The sequence below is a fragment of the Candoia aspera genome, chromosome 2 (assembly GCF_035149785.1).
Source record: "Candoia aspera isolate rCanAsp1 chromosome 2, rCanAsp1.hap2, whole genome shotgun sequence".
NCBI classification, from domain to species: Eukaryota; Metazoa; Chordata; class Lepidosauria; order Squamata; family Boidae; genus Candoia; species Candoia aspera.
This window is the reverse complement of record NC_086154.1, coordinates 154,194,854-154,222,641: the sequence shown is the minus strand read 5'-3', so window position 1 is coordinate 154,222,641 and position 27,788 is coordinate 154,194,854. Positions and strand designations below refer to the sequence as shown.

Below are 27,788 nucleotides of genomic sequence, written 5' to 3'. Positions count from 1 at the left end.
GTGGCTCTACTGCAGAAACTAGAACTCACTGAGGACCAAGAAACTTCCCCTGTAAAGCACAATGACTTCTCTGCACTGATACAAAACATTCAGGATCAAAAGCACTTTGATGGTGATCACATGGAGCTACAAAACCTGTTTTTTTTTAAATGCACCTTTGCAAAATCTTTTACATCGAACAAATCAAAGACCTCAAAGAGATCACTTTTCCGCAGACCGAACTTCTCACAACACGTAGCGAGGAAGGTTCGAATGTTCTTCAGGCACAGGAACTGGAAAGGAAATGTAAAGAATAGACATAAGGCTATCAGAAACATATGATATTCAGCGAGGACATATTCAGCGAGCAGCTCAACGTACTAAATGCATAGTCAATTCAGTCAGAACACCAGCTTCTAGTTTCCTCTGAGCAATTTCTGTTTGACTGCACTAGGTTGCCTTAAACTCTGAGCCAGGCTATCAAGAGATGATGCTGACAAATAGCAGATGTGCTTATATTTTTTAAAAACTAAGTTCACCCTAAAGGTTTCATTTCTTCCATTTTATTCTTTAATCTGATGCCTACTTAAAGACAGAAACCTGCACTTCAAACCGTGGCACAATACGCTTCGAAGTGATGTTTCAGTAACTCTAAGCTGTGTGAATTTATAAAGAAAAATACAAGATAGGCTATAGCAGCTAGTGGCACAGGGCTTTTCCTCAACCTAACCTACTAATCAGAGAAAATCTAGTATAGTTGGATATGGACAGAGCCATTGACCCAAATGTGAAGGCAAACCACTTTGATGGCATTTCACTGTCGGGTCTTTTTTCATTTCACACAGACAGAATTGATCTAATAAGGAGAATATACTCCTGTGGCATAATTAGACGCTGTAGGAGTGTTGCCTGAATAGATACAGGGACAGAGGTGGCACCATGGCTTAAAAAAAGGATTAGGAAGACACAGGCTACAGTTCCTATTCAGCCAGGATGTCTTCTACTGATCTTGGGTCAGTTGCTATCTGTTAACGTAAGTGATCTCACACAGTTGTGTTCATAAATGGAAGGTGAGAACCCTGTATACTATCTTAAATTGAGAAAATGCAGGATATAAATGTAATAAATGAATATGTTTTAATTTGCCAACATATTTTACAAAAACTAGGATAGTGTGACAAAATATCTTCCTGAACCTGACTCTCTTCAGATAAAGACCCATTGCCTGTGCTGTTACTATAACAAGAGCACAGTGGCAAAATGTCCATTGTTATGACAGAGACGGAATAGGGGAGGTCAATATAGGAAGCTAACTGGACAGGAGCCGCTCTATCACATGTACAGCAGACTTCCCCATGCATTGCAGATGGGGGGAAAGAGTTGTGTTTCCCCAGCACATTTGCTTGTTTCAGAAAACTGCTGAGGATCACATTTGGTGCTGGGAAGCATCCTAATTTCTCAACTATGCTATAAGATCTTTTCATCTTGACCCATAACACTTGGTTGGTGAGAGCAGACTGGAGAGTTCCAGTTCTTCCTCTGTTCCAGTTAATGTACCCTAGACAACCAAGCCGTGATGACAGCCTGGGACAGCAAAGGAATTAAAGATTCTTTCTTCCACCCATGCTTTGCCTCTCCTAGCCATCAAAACAACAGCAAATCTGGTCCCACTGCTCACTGAACTACACTGTACAGTAACGAGCATTCCCATTTCCAGCCAGAAGATCTTTTGAGGTAGGAAGGAAAATGATGCTGACCTGAATGTTAGACACTTTCCAGGCAGAACATTGAGTGCTGCAGAAGATATACTAATGAGGGCTACTGCACTGTGGGCCTTCTGACCATGCATTTCTTAATTCCCTTTTGGGGAATCCCATGCACATATTGTACCATATTCACAAATCATGATCTACATTAATGTACTTAATCCCTGCTGGCCTACACAATAGATGAAGAGTCTTTCAGCAGCAGCATACGGTAGGGAAATAGCAGAAGGGCAGCTCATCTTCTCCCTCGTGATGTTCTACCACCACCATCAGTCCATTCTGTCTCACTGAAGGTGCTCAGATCCTTGCTGAGCAGTTCCATTCCCTCCCCCCACTTTTTTGCTTGTTTAAAATTACTGCAAACTTTGGGATTCCTCATACCTGCTGATTTTGAGTTCTGCGCTTTGTGCAGTTTTGATGTCATTAGGGTTTATATTCTGAGAATAAACAGACTGTAATATACAGCATATGAAGAACTACAAGAAAATATGGAGTGCAGCACTCCTGTTCAGCATATGTCCCTGACAACCACACCTTTTCCCATTCCTCCTATCCTCTTTTTCATTACCCATTTCCAATAGTCCTAATAAAGCTTTCTTTTGGGAGTTCTTAAGTATTCCTTGTATTTCTGCAAAACTTCAGATTCCCCCAAGCCTGCTGATATAGTACCTCTCTTTTGAGTTTCCTTAGTGCCAAAGGTCTACACATTTTGAATGCTATTAGTTACTAAGAATACAACAGATGATTCAAGAATTGTAGTTCATCCAGTTATTCTGTACAATATTGTTGTAGATAGAATATATTATTTATATCATGTTCTATTTCAGAGCCATTCACATACATATTAGCGTTCCAAATTACTGCATGGGTTGCTTGCGCTAACAGACAATGGAGAGATTATTCAGATGAACTCAGATTAGGTAGATCCAGAAGTCTTGCTTTGAGTTATTATGACAGTAGTTGAATCACCAATTATCCAGATATCTCTAAATATATATAGTCAGTCATTGACCCCCAAACAACCAACTTTGTGGGAAGGTGTTATGTTTCTATTGAGGATTTCTTGTCAACCATTCCAGATTTGATGGGCATAAGCTTTGTAAATGTAAATACAGTTTTGGAATACCATCTCCTTAATACTGGGATTCATTTTGTGTTCCTTCCCATTCAATGGATAGTGAATGCAAGGATGTTTGCTGAGTAAGACATTCAGTCGATGATTGTTGCCCTCCAAAATTATTATCTTAGCCCTTTCATCACTGCGTATGGTTGGTTCTTGAAAATGACTGCCTCCTGGCTGATGGACGATTGGTTTTTTATATGGCAACTGCATTGAGGCTATTATATGCACAAAGATAGAAGATTACAGAAACACCTATAATGGAGGAATGGGTTGTGGAGATTGCTGAGTTTGCAGAAATGGCTAAACTGACTTGTTTGATTAAGGAGGGAACTACAACTACTTTTATAAAAGACTGGAAACCCTTCATAGACTTTTGCTGAAAATGGTTAAAAACGAACTGCTGATTTTGTTTATGGGAAGAAGGGAACTATGATATGCAATAGGGAAAGGTGGAGATGGTAATTGCTATGTTTGTAACTGCTGCAAAGGAGAACAGAAGTTGCTTCTTTAGATATCTTTCTTTTTCTTGTTTTTTTGTTATTCTTCACTTTTTCTTTTACCCCTTTATAATCTTTTTGTTTTTCTATTTCTTCTATGTTTCTGTAGTTTTTAAAAATCTTTGTAAAACCTCATTTTAATAAAAATTATTCATAAAAAAAAGAAAATGGCTGCCTCCCAAAGAAAGATAAGAAAAAAAATCTTGCTAGTGATTTTCTTCCTTTCCCCACAAATCTATTTGTGTCCTGTCCTGTAAAAACAAGCTTTTGGAGGTTGGATGGGTAGGTGGGTGAATCAATCTCTGAAGTGGTAGGTGGGGAGAAATACATTTGAAAAAGATTGGAGTGGATGTACTTCTTGGAGATGACCTCACAAAGCAATTGCCCCTGCAGAAATTGAGAAAAGCTGTGAGATTATAATGGGTATGGGCCTGTTTTCTGAGGAGACTTTCTATGGCAGGGAAGGATAAATATCAGACTGCCTACTGGATGATATTGGCATAGCCAGGGTAGTATGTGCATTTTATAGAAAATGGACTATTCTGGTGACTCTGGAAGACCTCTCAGAGGCCCACAATTTTCGGAGCCAATGGCTCTGATTCAGCAAATTCTTGCTAGTGCTTCCTTTTGAAGTATTTTCTTGTTGACGAACAAGAACAGAGCCCTCCAAAACTGAACTTAGTTTTCTTACTGATTTCAAGGGGTGAGGGTGGGGAGACAGAAGCAACTGCAAAAGTCACATCTAATCTGTGCATCTGATATCATATCCTACAAATCTGAACCATGAAACAAGATTTAATGCCATAAATGGATAAAGCATATATTTGTTTAAAATTACTGCAAAACTACCTTATATTTCTACATATTAGTTTAAAGAGGTGGAAGGTGTTTGATGAAATATGAAACTCATTTCCATTTTGCTCTGTGCCTTATCAAAGAATAAGAGAGCTTGTTATCAAACTATGCAAATATACAAACTAATAGCCCAATAATTTGCCAGCTACTTTTTAGTATTATAGTATGTAGTATTAGAAAGCAATCCTAAATGGAAGTGGGAACAAAGTGACTGATTGTCTGTAACTTCTAACTTTTTATCTCGGTGGATTTTTAAAAATCTGTCTCCCCACCCCCACCCCTTGAACTCAGTAAGAAAACTAAGTTCGGTTTTGGAGGACTCTGTTCCTGTTCGTCAACAAGAAAAATACTTCAAGAGGAAGCACTAGCAAGAATTTGCTGAATCAGAGCCATTGGTTTCTGTTACTCTATGTGGGTTAAAAAGCATGCTATCTTATTATCAGCAGTTACTGACAGGACCCATTAATCACACATATTTTCATGCTTGCAGCTTGAAGCTAGTTGGCGTAGTTATTAGCATGTCAGTCTAGGGCCTGGAAACCTGCATCCAGGTCATCCCTTAGTGATCATGGACAAATCATTCGCTCAGTCTAAGCTACATTACAGGGTTGATCTGAGGAAATAGCTACAGTGGAAGAAGTTCATGAATATCACACTGAGTTTGGAAGAAGTAATATCCTTCGTATTTATCTGCATTTTACTAAACTAGTATTGCCTCTTATATTTCTTAGCCCTTTGATCTCATCACTGGCTTTTTTCCCCCACAGCCATAAATCTGCCTCTATTGCATAAGGAGACCAAATGAGAATAACCCAACACATACGGTGAAATATGCTCTTACACCACCATATAGTCACGGTGTGTTGTCCTACAAATGCCTTACAGAACATTTTGTCCAAGAGTTAGAAAAGTTAATTCTCAAGTGCCTTTTCCTTGGGAGCCATCTGCAGAGGGTTGCAAATGAATGGGGCTTAAGCAAACACTAGGCTTGGCCATCTGTTTGAGACATCTCCTTTCTCCTCCCATCCCCCCCTCCCACCCCAGGAGGCTAGGACAGAATTTCATTTGAAATGAAATTAGACTGAAGGACACACAAAATGAAGCTGAGGGGCACAAGCAGCCCCAGGCCACAGTTCTCCACCCCTAACCTAGTTCAGCCACCTCCTCAGTGCTCAAGGCAGGGACCTCGACTAGTTTGTTAGCTACTCTAGAGTCTGTAAGCGGGAACAAAGATTGCTTTTCTTTGGGGGCTGGCATTAGACCATTAGCAAGAGCCAGTTTGGCATGGTGGTTAAGGCCCCAGGCTAGAAGGTTAAGGCCCCAGGTTAAGGCCCCAGGAGACCGTGAGTCCTAGTCCTTAGGCTCAAAGCCAGCTGGGTGACCTTGAGCCAGTCACTCTCTCTCAGCCCGAGAAAGGAGGCAATGGCAAACCACTTCTGAAAAAACTTGCCAAGAAAACTGCAGGGACTTGCCCAGACAGTTGCCAGGAGTCAAAAACTGACTTGAAGGCACATACAACATTTGACCTTTTAACAACATCTCAATCAGCAGAGATTAGCAGGAGATGCTGCTACTCCTTATACTGCAAGAAATAACAGGCAAAAGTAGATTTTTTCTGGTCCCTTGGTTATCAGCCAGAAACAATATTGCTGGGATCTTGACCAAATATAAAGTAACTGTGAAACCACTATTCTTACCAGATAAAAAGTAAGCAGATGCAGTTTTTGGATATATATAGTATTAGAAGTGAGACCTTCTAATAAGCTCTCCCTGGTTTTTTATGTGCCTCGCACAAAAAAAGTAACTGGGTGATTGGTTCGGGTTAGAAAGTTAGAGCTGCAATTCTTTTTTGGGAGATAAGTCCCCCTGAATCGATTCTTCCCACACAAGAGGATGAAAATCTTTGCAATCTACAAATACATTTCAGTCAGAGGATGGAAGTGGGGTTTTTGTTGAATATCAGTAATTTTGCATCTCAAAAATTCTGCTGTTAAATCCCAGGATCCTGGATAGTGCCTCAGAAGATATCGAAACCTTTGGTTTGCCTTTGACTGTATGTTAGTTTCAGTTTCTAACACATTCATTTTGCCACAGCTGCAAAACATGATTGAAAACCAAAAGTGCTGCTGCCAGAATGGTGGGAAAAGGAGATTAGAAGCCAAGACTCCACTCTCAGTCTCTGGGCAATCTCGCTTAACAGCTTAATACCTAACTAACTGCTGGGTATTTCCACAGCATCTTTGAATATCATATGACCAGCTAGGAAAGATCTAAATAATTTCTGAGCTAACCTCAGCCACATGTTAAGTTGGATGAATTTATGAATCATTCCAAGCCATAGTCTGCTGTAACCGTGGTTGGTCCAGTAAGCCACAGAGCCTGATTTATATGGGCTGGCTATGGCTAAAACTATCCCTGACGCACAACGACTGGGTCAAAACCAAGCATAGCATATTATGGTTAAGTGCAACTCACTTTAAGTTTAAACGTTCTGAGAACAAGATGAACACATGATATCTCCCTTCTTTATCCTTCAACAAAAAAACTATCAGGGCTTCTAAAGGAATCACCCAGAGTGAAAAAAAATGGGAAAGAATGTCCATAAAGGAATCCCTAGACTTAAATTTCCCCAATAGCTCAAAGGTTCCCCAGCCAGGGAAGATCAGAAGCTGATAACTAACTTAAAGAATCATAAATGTAAGTTGTATAAAATATCATACAGTGGGCCAAATCATTGGGCTGTCCAGCACAATATTGTCTGTTTTAACTGGCAGCCAAGAAATAAACTATGTATGACATTGGTCTGTGTGACAGAGTGTACTAGTTCCCCAAATAAAATCCCCTTGTCTGAGATGGTAGGAAAAATAAGACAGATGCTAATATGGTCTCTGACTTCTTTTCCTCTGCAACCAGCAGCAAGTTTTGGGTAGGGAGAACTACTGTCATTGGGGAACCAATGAAAACCACAGATGAGATCAAATAATGGATCACTTACAACAGCAGAGTTGGGCAACTTCTTGTGGCAGTGTCCAGAATTACAAGAGCCAGGTGGTTGCTCTCGTAAGATGCTATCATGGCCAACGCCTTGCCTTAGGGTATGTGGCCAGTCACCCATGAAGAAGACAAACCTCCTCCCTGCCACTTGCCTATCATTCAGGGTTCTGTTTCTTAGCTTTGTCTATCTTAGTCTATCTTAGCTTTGTCTTTTTCTTGACAGATGTGCACTAAGTTCAAATCACCTGCTGTTATTATTTCCGAAGTAAGCCCACGGGGCCCATGTAAAACAGGAGGCATTCTTGGAGAAAAAAATAGGATTGTTACACACTGACATTTTTCTTTTCAGGATGCCAGTGTTCCATTAATTTATTTGAATTAAAAGTACATTTGAAGGTATCTTAAAAAAATAAAGTCAAATGGGGCTGGCACTCCCACCAAGGGAGTTTTCCATGGGCATATCACTGCCAGTGGGCATCATGTTATCTATCTGTATCTAAAGGATATCTAGTAGAGGTCTGAGGTCCTTTTAACTGAAGACCCTGAGAAATGAAAGTGGGACCTTCTGGAAGTAAGAAGACACAATTATGCTCCCTTCCCCATCAAACAGTTGGGGGCAGGGGAGAGGCACAGGACTTAAAAAAAACAAACAAACCCTAATCTGAACTTTCTCTCAAATGATAGCAATCTGTCCTTACTCAGTGCTGCATTATGTTACCTTCTATGGGTTCCTCCATCTACAGTATCATTACCTACCCTGTTGATGAGCGCATAGTTTGGGTTTATCTTTTATTGTTCCTGCTTCCTGAAAGCAGTCACATGGACATGCAACTTTAATGTCTAGATTATTTTTATTTGGGTGCCTTATTGATCAGTAGAAAATCAGTTTCTTTCTCATTGTACATTTTAACATTTTCCTGATTTATCATCAGGGAAAACCAGCTTAGATAAAGGATGCTTGGACTTTCCACTCATAACCATTTTTAAAGAAATTCTTAGTCTTCATATTCCACTCTTGGTCAAGGTTTCATAGGGAATAGGAAGGAATCTTCCTAGGTCACATTGGCTAATGGTGATTCTGTGGTTTTTCCAAACCTGGGAAATTTTGCTACTTCTAAATGGATCCACATGATCCAGACTTGCCTCTCAGGATCCCCTGGAAAAGTTAGAGCCTTTATGGATATGTACAAATGTGAGTAGATTAATAGGTACTGTTTCGGTGGGCAGGTAACGGCGTTCCGTTTAGTCATGCCAGCCACATGACCATGGAAGTGTCTACGGACAAACGCTGGCTCTTTGGCTTTGAAACGGAGATGAGCACCACCCTCTAGAGTCGGACACGACTGGACTTAATGTCAAGGGAAACCTTTACCTTTACCTTTAAGGGCTCCCTAGTGTGCCTTGAAACATTGCAATAGACCATGGGCACATCCATTCTGTGTGACAATCCTTAAATAAACATTTGATTTACTTGGGTATGCTGGGCCTGAATGCCTACCTCATAGCAGGGGTTGCCTGCTGTCCTGAATCATCTGGAGTCTCTGAATTGTGGATATGAGTGTTCCTAGTTTAGGACACTGAGCCCTGGATTGAAGCAGGGAGCAGGGGGCAACTGAAGAAGTGATACTCCTATCTTGCTTCATAGAGATGTGTGTATGAACCTGATACTCTTTGGTATTTCCAACCCTAGGAATGAATACTTCCAAGAGCCAGTTCTAAGCCATGGAACTATATAGGCAGAATTATAGGGGGCATCTGCCTTAGCAGTACAGTAGTACTTTTGAGAAGAATCTGGGTATCCTGGTAAACACAGATGAAGTTGAACCAGCAGTGTGCTGCAGTTGCCCAAAGAGTCAAAGCAATCTTGGGCCACATGAAAAGAGGTATAATGTCGAGATCATGGGAAGATAGTTACTCTCTATGTTGTACTGGTCAACCCAACACCACACCACACCACACAACACCACAGTACAATAAGCATGGAAATGGAAAGTGCCAGAAGGGCAACAAATATGGTGAGGGAAGCTACATGCCACGAAGAATGGTTAGCCTCAAGAAGAGAAGGCTAAGAGGAGATATGATAGTGATAATTCAAATACCTGGAGGGTTATTACAAGAAAGAGGGTATGGATTTAATCTCCTTAGTGCCTGAGGGTAACGCAAAACCCACTAGGTGGAAGCTTTACAGACAGAGATCCAAGCTCAAAAATGAGGAATTTCCTGACCATGAGAACTCTGAGGCAGTGGAGCAACCTGCCTCCTGGAATCATGGGTGCTCCATCACTGGAGGTTTCAAACAAAGGTTGGACAGCCATTTCTCTGGGATGGTCTCAGGATTCTGGTCCTTTGATTCCATGACTCTATGAACTGCTGATCACAACACACAGATGAATATGGCCAAGAATGGAGTTCCTGGTATTTGACTCAGGGTGCTTTCAGGGAGGAATTCAGGAAACGTTTTGTGGGGACCAGATTTAATTTCTCTTGGATATACCGCCTGGGTTTCCCCACCACTTTTTTTTTTCTTTCCAGAATAAAATATGTTTACCTGGAAGCTTCTCAGAGTCCAGAACATACTCAAGCAGTGCTTTGAATTGCAGCAAGCATTTGCAGACCTAACTGCTTTTCCCAACTCCAGAGCTAGCTCAAGAGATTTGCTGCCTGGACCACACAGCAGCACTAGGCTGGCACCCTCCCTAGGTCTCTTCTCTCCAGCATTACAGGACCACTCCCTCCCTCCCTCTTGCTCTGTCAGCAGCAGTCCTGTTGATGACAGAGCCCTGTTGATGGCATCCACCACTTTAATTTCTACACAAGGTCCCTGAATGCCCTGGCACAGCACTAATGCCTCCCTAGAGTCCTGGAAGGGAATTAAACAATAGGCTATAGCTGCCCAGGTTTCAGCCCTGGACAAAAAAGTACTAAGAGCATTGTTAGGGCAGATGGCCACAGAGCTAGCAGTTGGAGCCAGTAGTGAGCTCAGCTATCATGGAAATGACCACCAGTCCCCTTAAAGAAGACTTGCAGCACCAATCCGAGAGGTTCCTGTCCCGGTGCTGCCTGAAGCAGCATCGGCTGATCAATATCTCATTCCCTACAAGTCCTTTCCTCTTTTCTCTACCTCACTTTTCTCTACCTACTTCTCCCCAGGCACTCTAGCGTGGAAACAGGTATTCCAAGGAAGAAGAATCTAAGAGCTCTGATTAATAGTATGTATTACAGTTTGTTTATTTATTAAGGTTAGGGTCACGACACAAAAATCCCAGTAAGTACCCTACTTTCAAATGAGACAAGTACTGTATATAGACAACCTATGGCTACAAAACTCTTGTCAATGTCTGCCTGCTTCTTCTCTCTTCAGTGTAGAGCAGGGAGGCTTTCCAATTTTAGGAAGGGGAATGACAGTCTACATCTGACCATTGTTTTGGTAACTGCTCTCACTTTTATTAGCATGAGAAATAACTTTCACAACTGCCCCTTTCTCCCTCCTTCCCCGCAAGAGTAAATTACTTCCCATCAAGCCTTATTGAGGGAGGTTACAAGCAGCCTTATTCCAGTGAAACACACGGTCCACCTTCCTTTTGTGTTTATGCTGAGTCCCCATTAGTCTTAAAACAGAGAGCTGCCCCTTTAGCAATAAAATATATATGGTGCTTCTGCAAACCATGAGTTCCCCAACAATTTTTTTTAATTGTATGGCATAGCAGTTTGGTGTTCATGCTGCTTTTTTTTTCTTGCTGGGAAATCCTTGTGAGGTGCAGCAGCCAGATGTGTAGACTATTTAGCCATGACAAGTCACGTTGCCCGGCGTGCACCACAAGGAGGCTAGTCTACATTGCACCGAGTTGGGCTGAGAGAGGGTGACTGGCCCAAGGTCACCCAGCCAGCTTTCATGCCTAAGGCTGGACTAGAACTCTCAGACTAAACTAGAACTCACAGCACTGATATGTTCTTGCTTTATCCTGGTGACAATTTTGCTGTTTCTGACCTTCTCCAAGCCTTAGTAGAAGGAGTGAAGATAATGTTAGATTTAATACATTTCCTGCAAACACAAGTTAGGCTCATGAATGTATTAACTATCTTACCTTGCCCTGTCCTAGATGGAGATGCCTAGAAAGATGATTTAGTTTTCATCTTTACAGAAGTAGATTCTCCACAGTAATTGTCTATTGTGGAATAGCCTACCTTATAGATCAGTCAAGAGAGAGGTGGCCTTTGTTGGTACAACTAGCACTGGAAAGTATCTGTGTTCTAATCTAGAGGTATTTGCAAACCCTGCCCCCCCCCCGACTGCAATTATGCAACTAAACTCTAGAGTTGTAGCACTACTGAAGGCTCATCCACACGTCCTGGTTGCCGGGGCACAAAAATTACCCACCAACCATTTGCTGAAGACAAGTTCTCCCAAAAGAGCCTCCATCTCCATCTACCAGCCAGTGCTGAGGCAGGCTGAAGCAATTCCAGCAGGATCTGTTCCATCTGTGCCAGCAGACAACCTTCCATGTGGACATTCTGGGCAACTTGGAGGAGTCTTTGGAGACTGGTGATCTGATAGACTCCAACTCCCCCCCTTCCATCTGGCTGGTGGGCTCTCCACCTCCATGGCAGAGGACTGAACACCTCAACGGCACCGCCCGTTATTCTCATTTTTGTTGTTCAGAAATGGGGATATTATCTGCATGGAAGATTGACAGCGAACCTACCAACAGCTCAATATTCCCTTTGGTAAGCAAAAATAAAGAAAGCAGAACTTCACCCAGCAACATTTTCTCCTCTTGGCAAATGAGGTAAAGGAGTAAGTGGAGAGGAATGGCTGCAGGATATGACAGCTGGGCGCGCAATTCTGACAGCATGTGAATGTGCATGCAAACGTATGCCTAAGTAGGTATGCATGTGTATGGCAATGTGTGTCTGTATGCATGTGTTTGAGGTGAGAGAGAGTTCTGTAGCAGAAAGTCATTCTGAAATACTCTTCCTCCTCCCTGACCAATCTGCAAGGTAGATTACTTCACCAGCTGCATTCCTCCAGATTTACCACCCATCAGTATTAAGACAGTGCCAATCCAGTTGTTTTTATTTTGAAGTAAATCCCATGCATTCAGTGCACTTCCTAAAGCACCTGTGCATAGAACAACAACTTGAGGAGGACTCGGGGGCGTGGGGGAGAAGTGGCTTACCAGTCTGAAACAACATTTAGGTTTGCCAGACAGGACGGCTTGTTTCAATTGGAGGGAGGAACAACACAGTGTTGGAACCCCAGGACTCTATGTTCCCATTCAAGAACTGATCAACATTGACTGGCCCTGTGGCCAAAGCATGGCAAGGTAGGCTATTGAAGGTGGGGGGTAGTACTGTCTATATCAGGGTTTCTCAACCAGGGCTCCATAGGTTCCATGAGAGATCACTAGGGGTTCCCTGGGAGATCAGGGTTTATTTAAAAAATTATTTCAAGTTCAGGCAACTTCACATTAAAGAGGTAAGTTTCATTCTTTATTTTTAGTTTAAGAACACTGTTAGTGCATATATACAGGCCTACATGTGAAATGAATATAATAATTTTGTAACTTCTGGCCTATATTTGAGCCTGAATGTGCAGGGGTTCCCTGAGGCCTGAAAAATATTTCAAGGGTCAAAAGATTGAGAAAGGCTGGTCTATATTGTCCTAACATTCCTCTTGGCTTAAGGGCAAGAGAAAGAGCTCGGAGACACTCTTCCTCGTTAGTTCTCCTCAGGTGATCAGCACTCAGGCTGGCCTTCAGGAAAAACTTGTGTACAACTGTATCGGTTGACTTGCAGAATTCCACTAGCAGTATTCATCTTGATGGATTCACACTTACACCAACAAAAAGCCACGGGTTCACTAGTATAGAAAGCTGAGGGAGCTACAGTACGCTTGTGGGATGTGCTTTGGGTTCCTTCCACTTTCAAGGAAGCAATCCGCCATGCGATTCGCACCCTTCTCTACTTTCTGGCAAGTGAAGATTGTTGCAACTGGCATTTTAAAGGAGGGCATTTTCACACATGTATGCACACAGACACCAGCAATAACCAAAACAAAACTATTTTTTTTTTACTGACAATGAAATGTTTTGCAAAAAGAGGCACTTTTCTGGCCCTGCAGTAAGGATTATGCTGTTTCATTTATATAGATCACTCAGGATAGAAGTGGCTTGCACCCCGACTCCCCATCCATGGTTGCTCCTTTTCAGTCACTTTCTGTCCTAACAACCAGGAAACACACTGAGACATGGAACTGGTCTCTAATATTTGCTAGTACTTAACAGGAATCCTAACAAACTGAAGAAGCGTGGGAAAACCCAGACATATAACCCCCAAGGGTTAAGGCGGTCCCGATCTGTGTCTCTTTGAATGGCTGAACAATTCATCAGTGCTACGCATGCGCTTGACAGTCTGGATGGGAGCCCCCTGCTCGCCATCCTTACTCATGACACTTTCCTTGTTCTTGTCCCATTCTTTGCAGCCTACACAATTATGGGAGGGGGAAAATTAGTTTATTCTAGCTAACCCTGTCCTTACCATGCGCACCAGCCCACCATCACACCCTCTGCCCTTCTGACCATATGTTGAGGAGAAGATAAAAGGGGGGCATTACATAATGTCAAATCACAATCCCCCAGGACAATTAGTATTCTAGGGACTAGAAGGTCGACAGCCACTTCTCCTCTGGAGATATTCCCACCAACACCTGGATTCAAGAGGGGCCAGCCAGAGATGTGGTGGTGATGGAAGGGCCAGCTGACATGGCTGTTTTCTTTGTATTACCATTTTGCTGGCCTGAGGAATTATCCCTGAATACATCTCACACTATTTCCTGATCCACGCTGCAGCTGATTAGTGGAGGTTGTCAAAAGACTGCAGTGTCAAAAGACTGCAGCAACCATTAGTGTCAAAAGACTGCAGCAACCAACAGGGTTGACCTGGTATTTAAGAAAAGCAGAAGGCAGAGCCTGCTGGGCTCTGTGGAAGCAGAGTTCGACTCAGAAAGATGTTTTCTTTCTATAGTAGGCAGAATGTCTTGCATTCTAGGGCAGGAAGACACACACAGTGCCAGCCCCTCTTCCCATTGCACCTGCAAATGGTCACCTCTTGCCGCTCTTAGTCCAACTGAACAGCATGGACACACTTGAACCTAGGGCTGTTTCATGGTAAAACCTTGTGTCGCTAATCATCTACCAAAGTCTGGGCAGGAACTGAGATTTCAAGCATGAGTGCTAGGTAAAATTGATCCTGAGAGCTGTTGGCAGTTTGCTCCTGACCTAAATATAGTCAACAGAACATGCTATTATTCTCTACATTCTAACACCATCTCCCAAAAGACCTTAAGAAAAATCCATGAAAACAACATGGTGCCTGGCTACTTTAATAAAGGTACTCTGCCCTCAGCTGAAGAGCTGCCCCCTCCTAAGCTGGGATGAGGTACAAGCTTGAGCCAATTAAGAGAGTGGAAGCCATGAATTAGGGTACATATGCATGATTGATTGATTGATCATGTGCCATCCAGTTGCCATCCTAACAAACACATAGATAGATTTTCTCCATGAAGATCTATCTCTAACCTGTTCTTTTAGGATTCCCAATGATGCACTCATTGCCACTATAACTGAGCCCATCCACCTTGCTGCTGGTCATCCTCTTCTTCTCTTTCCTTCCACCTTTCCCGGCATTAGAGCCTTTTCCAGAGAGCTGGGTCTTTGCATAATGTGTCCAAAGTAGGATAATTTGAGCTTTGTCATTTGTGCTCAAGCAAGAAATCTGGGTTGATTTGTCTGATGATCCATATGTTGGTTTTCTAGGCTGTCTATGGTATTCTCAGGAGTCTTCTCTACTGCCAGCATTCAAAGGCATCAATACTCTTCCTTTCCTGCTTCTTCAAAATCCAATATGTGTGCTCCCTCCCGAATAAGCCCCCAATTTCCCTTCACACAGAGCACTGCAATCTAGTTGGATTCAGCAGGTGGCCAGTCACACATTTGGGTTGGAACAAGATGGAGACAACAAAAGGTAGGGCTTGAATCTAAATTGTTAAGGAAAATAATAATAATGGCCACATCATACGGCATCCCACAGTCCTTGAAATGCTGGAGAAGCCAGGCTGTTTACCCCGAAACGGAGAGGTGAGAGCAAGGGGATGAAAGAAAATTCTCTGCCCTGAAGGCCAATTCAACCTGGGTGCTGGGTGATCCTTCACAGCTTCTAAGTGACATATAATCTAATTCAAAGTTTGCCAAAACAAAATAAAGATTTATATCTCCCTACCAAGACCATCCCCCAATAAACTGACCCCTGCTTCTTGAAGCTGCCCCCTGTCTACCCATAATTTTTATGCAGCATTCATATAATGGGAGTTTTGTCCATAATAAATAGAAATGTGTTGACTGTGTTCATAGTAGGTTGGGTATGCTGCGGGTCCCGTCAGCCAGGGAGTGTCATGTTCACTGTTTCAATGTACAGTATACATCGTAACGTTTCACATGCCATGGTGCTGACACGCGTTTCTGTTTGGGAGGGAGCTGCTGTGAAACCTTGTACCAAGCTCTCTATCTGTGTTCATTACAATGGAATGTGTTTGGGTTATGTTCTCTGTTCAAGGACTTTTCCCGCAGACCATCAGAAGCCGTTAGGAGCACCTGGGATTGTGAACTTGGGAAGATTCTATGGGGGGGGGAGGGATTTCATTTGCACCAAGGGTTTTTAGTTTGCATTTGGCGCGCTTTTATCATTCTCAGCTTTCTCTGTGATCCTGCATACTATTCTTTAATAAATCAGATATCTTTGCATTCCTGCTCATGAGTCTGATAGTGTTTTAGAATAGGCAACCATTACATAAAGCTGAGAATTCCCAAAGTTGTACCGTTGTGTAGGGACGACCCAGAGTCATTGTATGAATGGATCTGTCTGGCCAGCAAGGCTGAGCACACCCAGCATACCTTCATGCAAACCAGAAGACCTGAAAAACCACCAGCTACCATGAGGGGACTCCAAAGTGCTGCGACTGCTGCCCGGCCAGGCTATAGAGCCTGGGATGAGGAGAGAGATCGGCGCTACGCGAGGGGTCAGTGTCTCCAATGCGGAAAGGAAGGGCATCGAGCAGCTGATTGCCCAAAAGCCAAGGCTGGAGATCGAGCGGGCAAGCCGCCAGCCAAATCGCTCCCCCCTTGTGGCGGATGACAGCAGCCAAGGGTGCAGCTGATGCTGAGGAAGTATTCTACTTCTTGGGAGAGGCTGAAGACGACTCTAAGGAGCTGGCGGGAAACACCAGCCACCTGCCATGAAGAGCGCCTACGGGCAGGTGGAGGAGGATGGGCGCGAGGATGCTATGGTGAGTGCTGACTGTCCCACTTTAGCGGTAAAAGTGAAATTGGGCTCCCGCACAAAAACTACAGAGGTCTGGGCTTTGGTTGACTCTGGGTGTTCCAGGTGTTTAATTCACCCTGATCTGGTTGCTGCTTTGGACCTGCCTAGATTCCCCCTCCAGCAGCCTTTGATCTTTACACAGTTGGATGGTTCAATGGCGGGGGGGGGGGGCGGCAACCCATTTCACTGGAACTGTCGCAGTGCAAATGGGCAGCCACCGTGAGACTTTAAAATTTGTAGTGGCACCTGTTGGCAATCCCTTGGTAATTCTGGGGATCCCCTGGTTGACCTATCGAAGCCCATATATAAACTGGGAACACAGAACTGTGACTTTTAAAGATGGGTTTTACCAAGCTCCTACAGCGGAGAGAGCTGCACGTGCAGGGGTTGGAAGGGCTGCGACCGCCAAGCCGCGCCCTAACTTGGCACATTTAGAAGGCTTGCCGGATCGATACCAAGACTTTGCAGATGTTTTTGGGGAAATGGAAGCAGATCAACTGCCCCCCCCCCCCATCGGAAAACTGACTGTGTGATAGAGTTGGTTCCCAATGCTCAATTGCCCAAGCCAAAAATTTACCCAATGACTCAGAAGGAGCTTGAGGCATTACGGGACTTTATTGACAACAATCTGTCAAGGGGGTTTATTGAACCTGCAAATTCCCCAGTTGGAGCCCCTGTGCTATTCCGAGAAAAGAAAGATGGCACGCTTCAACTCTGTACGGACTATCGAGGGTTAAATTCCATCTCAATTTTCAACAAGTAGCCTCTTTCGCTCATGAAGGACATGTTAGCTCATTTGTCTAAGGGCAAGATTTTCTCCAAGCTCGATCTTCCTGAAGCCTATTTCCGCATCCGCATATGAGCTGGAGATGAGTGGAAAACTGCTTTTAATTGCCCACTGGGTTCATTTCAGTACAAAGTCCTCCCTTTTGGGTTGGCAGGGGTGCCCGGAGTCTTCATACAATTGATTACTGAAGTATTACATGATCATTTGTTTAAAGGGGTCCTGGTTTATTTAGATGATGTTCTCATTTATACTGAAACCAAGGAGGAACATGAACACCTCCTCAAACAGGTGTTACGCAAGCTTAGAAATGCCAAACTCTATGCCAAACTTTCCAAATATGAATTCCACAAGACCCAACTTGACTATCTGGGCTATAGGGTGTCTGACAAGGGCATTGAAATGGACCCTGAAAAAATTCAGGCGATTTTAAGTTGGGAACGTCCCTGCACCCGGAGGCAATTGCGAAGTTTCCTCGGGTTCAGTAATTACTATTGCCAATTTATCCAGGGGTTCACTGAGATTGCCTTGCCCCTCACTGATTTACTCCGTACCAAGGGCTTGGGGGAGACACACAAAGTAAAAAACCCTGGGGCAGTGCTGAATTGGACGCCTGAATGCCAGGCAGCATTTGAGAAATTAAAAACCCTTTTCACTGCTGAGCCTATTCTACAGCACCCCGATCCTGAACGCCCCTTTGGGGTCCAAGCTGATGCTTCTGACTCCTCAGTTGGGGCTATTTTGTTGCAGAGAGATTCTGAAAATCACTTAAAACCCTGTGCTTATCTGTCCAGGAAATTTTCTGAAACTGAACACCGGTGGCATGTTTGGGAAAAGGAGGCATTTGCTGTTAAAGCCGCTTTGGAAGCCTGGCGTCACCTCCTTGAAGGCGCTAAATGCCCTTTCGAGGTTTGGACTGATCACAGGAATTTGGAAGCCCTCCGCACCCCCCAGCGTCTCAGTCCTAAACAAAAGTCGCTGGGCTCAGTTTTTCAGTCATTTCAACTTCCAGTTAAAATATATCCCAGGAAAGAAAAACTTTCTGGCCGATGCTTTGTTACGTTTACCTCAGGATTTTGACCAGGGGGCAGATGTGGTTGGGACTGTTCTCACTGAATCACAACTGGATTTGGTTGCTGTCACTCGGAGCCAAACCCGTGCGCAGGGAACCCTGCCCCCAGCCCAGTTTGGGAAGCAGAAAGTGCAAATTCCTTGTCAGTTACAGAAGGACTTTCTCCAGGCGCTGAAATCTGACACTTGGTTGCTAGCTAACAGAGATGCTGTTTCTTTTGAAAACGGTCTGGCATGGGTGGAACACCGTCTTTATGTGCCTGAAACTTTAAGAGCTGAGATTTTACAGCGTTCCCATGATGATAAACTTGCTGGACACTTTGTGTTGTTGTTTATTCGTTCAGTCGCTTCCGACTCTTCGTGACTTCATGGACCAGCCCACGCCAGAGCTTCCTGTCGGTCGTCAACACCCCCGGCTTCCCCAGGGGCGAGTCCGTCACCTCTAGAATATCATCCATCCACCTTGCCCTTGGTCGGCCCCTCTTCCTTTTGCCCTCCACTCTCCCTAGCATCAGCATCTTCTCCAGGGTGTCCTGTCTTCTCATTATGTGGCCAAAGTATTTCAGTTTTGCCTTTAATATCATTCCCTCAAGTGAGCAGTCTGGCTTAATTTCCTGGAGGATGGACTGGTTTGATCTTCTTGCAGTCCAAGGCACTCTCAGAATTCTCCTCCAACACCACAGTTCAAAAGCATCGATCTTCCTTCTCTCAGCCTTCCTTATGGTCCAGCTCTCGCAGCCATATGTTACTACGGGGAAAACCATTGCTTTAACTATGCGGACTTTTGTTGTCAGTGTGATGTCTCTGCTCTTAACTATTTTATCAAGATTGGTCATTGCTCTTCTCCCAAGGATTAAGCGTCTTCTGATTTCCTCACTGCAGTCAGCATCTGCAGTAATCTTCGCACCTAGAAATACAAAGTCTTTCACTGCTTCTACATTTTCTCCCTCTATTTGCCAGTTATCAATCAAGCTGGTTGCCATAATCTTGGTTTTTTTGAGGTTTAGCTGCAAGCCAGCTTTTGCACTTTCTTCTTTCATCTTCATCATAAGGCTCCTCAGTTCCTCTTCGCTTTCAGCCATCAAAGTGGTATCATCTGCATATCTGAGATTGTTAATGTTTCTTCCAGCGATTTTAACTCCAGCCTTGGATTCCTCAAGCCCAGCATGTCGCATGATGTGTTCTGCATACAAGTTGAATAGGTAGGGTGAGAGTATACAGCCCTGCTGTACTCCTTTCCCAATCTTAAACCAGTCCATTGTTCTGTGGTCTGTTCTTACTGTTGCTGCTTGGTCGTTATACAGATTCTTCAGGAGGCAGACAAGATGACTTGGTATCCCCATACCACTAAGAACTTGCCACAATTTGTTATGGTCCACACAGTCAAAGGCTTTAGAATAGTCAATAAAACAGAAATAGATGTTTTTCTGAAACTCCCTGGCCTTTTCCATTATCCATCGGATATTGGCAATTTGGTCCCTAGTTCCCCTGCCTTTTCTAAACCCAGCTTGTACATCTGGCAATTCTCGCTCCATGAATTGCTGAAGTCTACCTTGCAGGATCTTGAGCATTACCTTACTGGCATGTGAAATGAGTGCCGCTGTTCGATAGTTTAAACATTCTTTAGTGCTTCCCTTTTTTGGTATGGGGATATAAGTTGATTTTTTCCAATCTGATGGCCATTCTTGTGTTTTCCAAATTTGCTGGCATATAGCATGCATTACCTTGACCGCATCATCTCGCAAGATTTTGAACAGTTCAGTTGGGATGCCATCGTCTTCTGCTGCCTTGTTATTAGAAATGCTTCTTAAGGCCCATTCAACCTCACTCTTCAGGATGTCTGGCTCTAGCTCACTGACCACATCATCAAAGCTATCCCCAATATTGTTATCCTTCCTATACAGGTCTTCTGTATATTCTTGCCACCTTTTCTTGATCTCTTCTTCTTCTGTTAGGTCCTTGCCATCTTTGTTTTTGATCATACCCATTTTGGCTTGGAATTTACCTCCAACGTTTCTAATTTTCTGGAAGAGGTCTCTTGTCCTTCCTATTCTATTGTCTTCTTCCACTTCCTCGCATTGCTTGTTTAAAAATAATTCCTTATCTCTTCTGGCTAACCTCTGGAATTTTGCATTTAATTGGGCATATCTCCCCCTATCACTGTTGCCTTTTGCTTTCCTTCTTTCTTGGGCTACTTCTAGTGTCTCAGCAGACAGCCATTTTGCCTTCTTGGTTTTCTCTTTCTTTGGGATGTATTTTGTTGCCGCCTCCTGAACAATGCTGCCAACTTCTGTCCAGAGTTCTTCCGGGACCCTATCTACTAAGTCCAATCCCTTAAATCAATTCTTCACCTCCACTGCATATTCCTTAGGAATATTAGTGAGCTCATATCTAGCTGATCTGTGGGTCTTCCCTAATCTCTTTAGTCTGATCCTAAATTGTGCAATAAGAAGTTCGTGATCGGAACTACAGTCAGCTCCAGGTCTTGTTTTTACTGACTGTATAGATGTCCGCCACCTTTGGCTGCAAAGGATGTAATCAATCTGGTTTCAATGTTGTCCATCTGGGGAAGTCCATGTATAAAGCCATCTCTTAGGTTGCTGGAAGAGAGTGTTTGTTATGCACATTGAGTTGTCTTGGCAAAATTCTATCAGCCTGTGTCCTGCTTCGTTTGTTCTCCCAGGCCATGCTTACCTGTAATTCCAGGTGTCATTTGACTGCCCACCTTAGCATTCCAGTCTCCCGTGATGAAAATAACATCTCTTTTAGGCGTGTCATCCAGTAGGTGCTGCAGATCCTCATAGAACTGCTCTACTTCAGCTTCTTCAGCATCTGTGGTTGGGGCGTATATTTGGATCACTGTGATGTTAGATGGCTTGCCCTGAATTTGAATTGAGATCATTCTATCGTTTTTTGGATTGTATCCAAGCTCTGCTTTAGCCACTTTACTATTAATTATGAAGGCTACTCCATTTCTTCTGTGGTCCTCTTGTCCACAGTAGTAGATCTGGTGGTCATTTGATGTGAAGTGGCCCATTCCAGTCCATTTCAGTTCACTGACACCCAAAATGTCTATCTTGAATCTTGACATCTCACCAATAACCACATCCAATTTGCCCTGGCTCATAGATCTTACATTCCAGGTTCCAATGGTGTGTTGGTCCTTAGAACATCGGATTCGCCGTTCACCACCAGCACCGTCGGCCGCTAGCCGTCCTTTTGGCTTTGAGCTAGCTGCGTCATCACGTCTGGGGCTAGTTGAACTCATCCTCTGTTCCTCCCCAGTAGCATTTTGACCATCTTCCGACCTGGGGGTCTCATCTTCCGATGGTATACCGACATATCTCTGGTTGTACTGATCCATTTAGTTTTCACAGCAAGAATACTGGGGTGGGTTGCCATTACCTTCCCCAGGGATCGCGTTTAGTCTGACCTCTCTGTCATGACCTTCCCGTCTTGGGTGTCCCTTCATGGTTTAGCTCATGGCATCATTGAGGTGCTCAAGCTCCAGCACCACGATAAGGTAACGATCCTTTGCTGAAGCTGGACACTTTGGTTTCGTCAAAACATTACATTTGGTTTGTCGTCAATTCTGGTGACCTACCTTGAGACGTGATGTAAAAGACTATGTTGCTTCCTGTCCTGTTTGTGCCATGTCAAAACGTAAGGGGGGGAAACCACAGGGGCTTCTACAGCCAGTGGCCAGCCCGTCCCGTCCCTGGGATGAGATTTCTATGGATTTTATTGTGGATCTTCCTCCCAGTCAGAAGAAAACTGTCATTTGGGTTGTAAAAGATTTTTTCTCCAAACAAGCACATTTCATTCCATGTGCATCGATCCCATCAGCCCCGCAATTGGCGCATTTATTTCTCATCCACATCTACCACCTCCACGGTAGCCCCTCCCGTTTGGTCAGTGACCGCGGGACACAGTTTACTTCCCAGTTTTGGAAATCATTTTTAGAATTGATTGGCACCAAACAAGCGCTGTCCACGTCTTCCCATCCTGAGACTGATGGTTCTACTGAGATTTTGAACTCCGCCCTTGAACAATTTCTTACAGCATACATTAACTACCATCAGGACAATTGGATGGACTTGCTGCCTTTTGCTGAAGTGGCTTACAACAATGCTGTCCATCAAAGTGCCGGGCAAACCGCTTTTCATGTGGTTTCTGGTCACGACTTTGTTCCTATCCCTGAACTGCCACAACCCCCTTCCAAAACATTTTCTGCCTCTGACTGGGCTGTTAAGCTGTCTGATTCCTGGCCAGTAATTCAACAAGCTTTGGCTGATGCCCAGGCTGCTTACAAGTTTCAAGCTGATAAGCATCGTTCCTTGCAACATGACTTCAAGATTGGGGATCAGGTGTATCTATCTACCAAATTTATCAAGTCACCACAACCCTCTAAAAAACTTGCTCCCAAGTTCATTGGTCCTTTCCCTATTGTTGGTCTTATCAATCCAGTTACTGTTAAATTGGACCTGCCTCACAATTTGAAACGCTTGCACCCTGTTTTCCATTGCAGCTTGCTCAAGCCTGTCCACCACTCCTCTCGCTGGCATCCTCAACCTCCTCCTCCTGCTCCGATCATGATTGACGGCCAACAGCACTTTGAGGTCAAGGAGGTCGTTGATTCTTGCAAGCTTCAAGGCACCCTCCAGTATCTGGTCCAATGGAAACACTTTCCTCATCCTGAATGGGTGTCTGCCCGCCATGTTAATGCTCCTGATTTAGTTCGCTGTTTCCACCTTGCTTACCCTTTGAAGCCTGCTGCTTAGTGTTTTTTTGGGGGGAGACAGTATGTCATGTTCACTGTTTCAATGTACAGTATACATCGTAACGTTTCACATGCCATGGCGCTAACACGTGTTTCTGTTTGGGAGGGAGCTGCTGTGAAACCTTTTACCAAGCTCTCTATCTGTGTTCATTACAATGGAATGTGTTTGGGTTATGTTCTCTGTTCAAGGACTTTCCTGCAGACCATCAGAAACTGTTAGGAGCACCTGGGATTGTGAACTTGGGAAGATTCTATGGGGGGAGGGATCTCATTTGCACCGAGGGTTTTTAGTTTGCATTTGGCATGTTTTTATCATTCTCAGCTTTCTCTGTGATCCTGCATACTATTCTTTAATAAATCAGATATCTTTGAATTCCTGCTCATGAGTCTGATAGTGTTTTAGAATAGGCAACCATTACAGGGAGTGTCGGCTGGCGGGAACTAGAAGACATGCCTTCTCCTCCATAGCGCCTGCCCTCTGGAACATCCTCCCTCCAGAAATTAGGATGTCCCTGCCCGTTGGCCTTTCGTAAGGCTGTAAAGACCTGGCTCTGTGCCTGGGCCTGGGGCCTCGAGCATGTGGATGGTCCCATCTCTTGGCTGTATTAATATCTATGCATTGCTCACTTGGCAGCCATGTATATCTATTTTGTATTTATTTTATATTTTAACTGTTTTAATTATAATTGTTTTAATTGTTTTACGGTTTTATTGTTGTAAGCCGCCCAGAGTCACTTGCTGAGATGGGCGGCTATAGAAATCAAATAAATAAATAAATTGATCCATGTTTAGTCTACTGAACGTTCTCTCTTCACATAGCCCCCTGAACCATAAATTATAACTATGTGGATATAGCTATTCTTATATATGAGGCATTTATTTATTATATGTATATCCCACCTTTCCTTCTGAAGCTCAAAGCAATGCACACAGCACACTTTTTTCCCCACACTAAAGCAACCTTGTGAGGTAGGCTGTGCTGAAAGAGAGTGACTGGCCCCAAATCATCCAGGCAGCTTCCATGGCTGTGGGTGGACTTGAACATGGGTCTCCCCGCTCTTAGTCAGCACCTTAGCAACTACACTACTCTGAACTTTCCCTCCCCTCCCCTCCCCTCCCCTCCCCTCCCCTCCCCCTTCCTTCCTTCCTTCCTTCCTTCCTTCCTTCCTTCCTTCCTTCCTTCCTTCCTTCCTTCCTTCCTTCCTTCCTTCTTCAAATTTCTATCACCACCTATCTCGCCCAAAAAGGGGACTTTTCTTATGCAACCATCCCACTTCCTTCAGACAATTTTAAGGCGTGTAGGGAGATGATATGCTCACCCTCCATTTGAAAACCTCCTGTGTTTTCTTATGAGTTCTCTCATTCTCTTTTTATACACAGAGACACACAAAGAGCTAATCTGAAAAATGTTTTGCCTTTTGACTGATAGTGTGATGAGCTGTCCTTAGTTTGTGTCAATTATTCTGAAACTTGAAACAGGTAAATAACCAACAAATAAAATTAATAATAAATTAATAATTGTTATAGATAAATGCAGAACACAAATTTATTTTGGTGCAGTTGTTTCAGCCTCTGGAGAAGTTCAAAACTAGAAGTTCAAATCCCCGTATGTATATTTTTTTGCAGCTGCTGCTTGTTGCAAAATATAATTGATTTCAAGATTGGTCCAATTTTGAATTAGTAACACAAATCAATGCATTAAAACATTCTTCCAATTTCAGTGCATTTGACTAAGAGCACCAGGAGCTGTCTCTTTGGAAGCCTTACTGCCTGCACCCATATTTTAAATTAAGATTAACTTGTATGTGTGCCAGGTGCGAGCTTTATATTATATAGTTTGGTCTAGTGGTTAAGGTGCTGGGCTAGAAACCAGGAGTTTGAGAGTTCTAGTCCTTAGGCATGAAAGCCGGCTGGGTGACCTTGGGCCAGTCACCCTCTCTCAGCCCAACTCACCTCACAGGGTTGTTGTTGTGGGGAAAATAGGAGGGGGAAGGAGTATTAGGTATGTTCGCCACCTTCAGTTATTTATAAAAATAATAAAGGTGGGATCAAAATAAATAAATAAATAAAATATATCCTACTGTATTTGGATATATAAGCTCTGACTTTTTTTTCTTTTTTATGGGGTACTGCTTAATTTTTACACTTCAGGTACCATAGTACCTTCTGATAATGCTGAAGCTACCTTAGAGAAATTATATGGAGACAGTGTAAGCTGATTCTAGTAACTACAATTATTGCTCTCTCTCTCTCTCAGGTGTGCACACACACAATAAGAAATGAGAATTTTCTTAATTTCCTCAAGTGTCTTCACTACACTCTGTGTAATGGAGTGCCAGAGAGAGCAAGAGAAAAGTTGAAATCTTGCAAGTTCATTACACCTATGGTAATCTCATTTGCGGGATTTCATGTGAAAACAGTGAACTTTCATTTATTTATTTTGTTTACAAGACGTCTAACCTGTTTCACTTGAAGGCATCTCTGAGTGGTATACAATTAATGATCTCATGAGATTTCAAATATATATTTGTTTTTAAATATATATTATTTTTAGTAATATAGGGGTGTTATTGGCACCATTGTGTCCATGGGCACCACATTACTGACTCTCTTTCTTAGTTAATCAGACTAAGTTTTCAATAGCATCCAGCCATCTAGCTCTCTGGAGAAGCTGTAATGCTTGGAAAGGTGGGAGGAAAGAGGAGAAGAGGACCACCACCAGCAAGGTGGATGGATTCAGTTACAGTGGCGATGGGTGCACTATTGGAAGACCTGAAGGACCAAGTTAGGGACAGATCATCATGGAGTGATTGTCTATGCAGTCACTGACTTGATGGCACATAATCAATCAATCAATCAATCAATCAATCTATCAAAACTCTCATTAGGTTTTTCTGATTCCAGACTTTGCGTGTTATTTCACAAGGCTTTTGGGTCACCAAGGATTTGTATGGATTTCAAAAGAATTGCTTGCCATTTAGGCTCTCAGATTGGAGTTGAACTGTACACAATCCTCATCTTATGTCATGGATCCTTTCTCAAAGGATGTTGTCTGCCTCCTGCCCAGGCTTGGCTATCCTGGCCTTATTAAAATGGTGGTCTGCTTTTGGCTAAGCCCAGGTCATTGCAAATTCACAGATGCATCCACGTAGTTTACTGGCAGTGCTGTGGTTTATAATTATTTTCTTCCAGGACCTTTTTAAAAAAAAAAATTGAATCTAGCTACACTCTAGGGGGGTTTCCTGGTGATCCCTATCCAAGTACCAATCAGATTTAACCCTGCTTATTTTGGGAATGAGGACAGGGATCATCCAAGGCTGGCCGAATGCCACATTTGCTGCAGAATTAACTAGATATATACACTGTATGAGGTTCTTTCTATTCTGTATGTATGGCCTCCATCTCACCTGCAGACATCTTCCTTCTCATTTCAAATAGCAAGTCTCACCTCCTGCCTCACCAACAAAGTCAAAGTGAAATCTACGGATCTGTTCTCTGCTGTGTACCTTAACTCCACCCCATCACTACTTCAAACATAGCTATGAGCAGACCAATATTCCCCACCCACACATATATGATCACGCTGCAATTACTTCCTTAGATGCACATTAACCATTTTGCTACCAGATTATTGCCACAAGCACAAGCCAAGTGGATCCCAGGATCCTCTTAATGCCCAGCACCCTATATTCTCTCATGCTCCAATGGACATATCACAACTCACTGATTCTGGCTGCACAATACCAGACAGATTGTACCATCCACTAATTCTTTTCTTGCTGCCTGGAACCTCTGAAACCTCCCTCCCTCCACCTCACCCCATCCATAGGCATACGTTGGCAAAATTACAAGTTTACGCAATCACACATTTGTCCACTGCAACTAGAGCACATTGTGAGTGGCCACAGCGACTAGCCTGGCTTCTTGATCTTGACAAGTTTCTGGTGAGCCTGCACTCCCCTCCACCGCCCTCCCTTTCTCAGCACTGAAGGATCTGCGCCTCTGCCACCCAGCTGCTTGGGCAGATACCCCTTCTCCCTCCCCCACCCACTCACCTGGGACATCTGGGGGCGCAAATTGATTTCCCGTAGGTTGACAGCATGAGGCATGAGATTGTTGAGAAGCTGGCAGAGAAGGACACCGTCACGCAAGGCCTGGGCCAAGTCACAGACCTGGGCACCTTCCAAAGTCACTCTGTGGTTGAGTGGAAGCACCCGGCACTGGATGAGCCATCGGGAGCACTGCTTCCACAGCTCCATCTCCCGCCACCCGCAAGTGGCTGTTTCAGCTGCTGGGAGAACTGCTTGCCACTGCCTTCCTTGCAGCTGGGAAAGACAGTGAGAAGCCACCAGCTTCCTCTTCTGCAACTGACATCAGACCACAAAGAAAAGGGCCAGGGTGGGGGCTGGGGAGCTTCCTCACCCCACCCCTGAGGAGGAGGGGCTGAAAAGGAGAAAAGTGAACTCAGCTCTTCCTCCTTGAAGAGGATTACAGTAGTTTTTTGCAGGAGAATTCTTCCTTTCCCAGACATCTCTGGTGTTCAAGGCCTCCTTTCTCTTACAGC

General features: G+C 43.7%; 1 protein-coding gene across 1 annotated transcript in view; it reads right to left on the bottom strand.

Annotated features, from left to right (window-relative positions):
- The window catches only part of VAV1 (vav guanine nucleotide exchange factor 1), a 71,022-nt gene extending 43,439 nt beyond the window's left edge, over nt 1-27,583 (bottom strand). Inside the window, exons 1-2 of the mRNA XM_063294386.1 lie at nt 27,280-27,583; nt 156-272 (exon numbers count right to left, since the gene is read on the bottom strand). Of these exons, the coding sequence (XP_063150456.1) occupies nt 156-272; nt 27,280-27,483 (321 nt within the window). The 5' untranslated portion in view covers nt 27,484-27,583. The remainder of the gene's footprint in view (nt 1-155; nt 273-27,279) is intronic.
- Between the last annotated feature and the right edge of the window lie 205 nt (nt 27,584-27,788).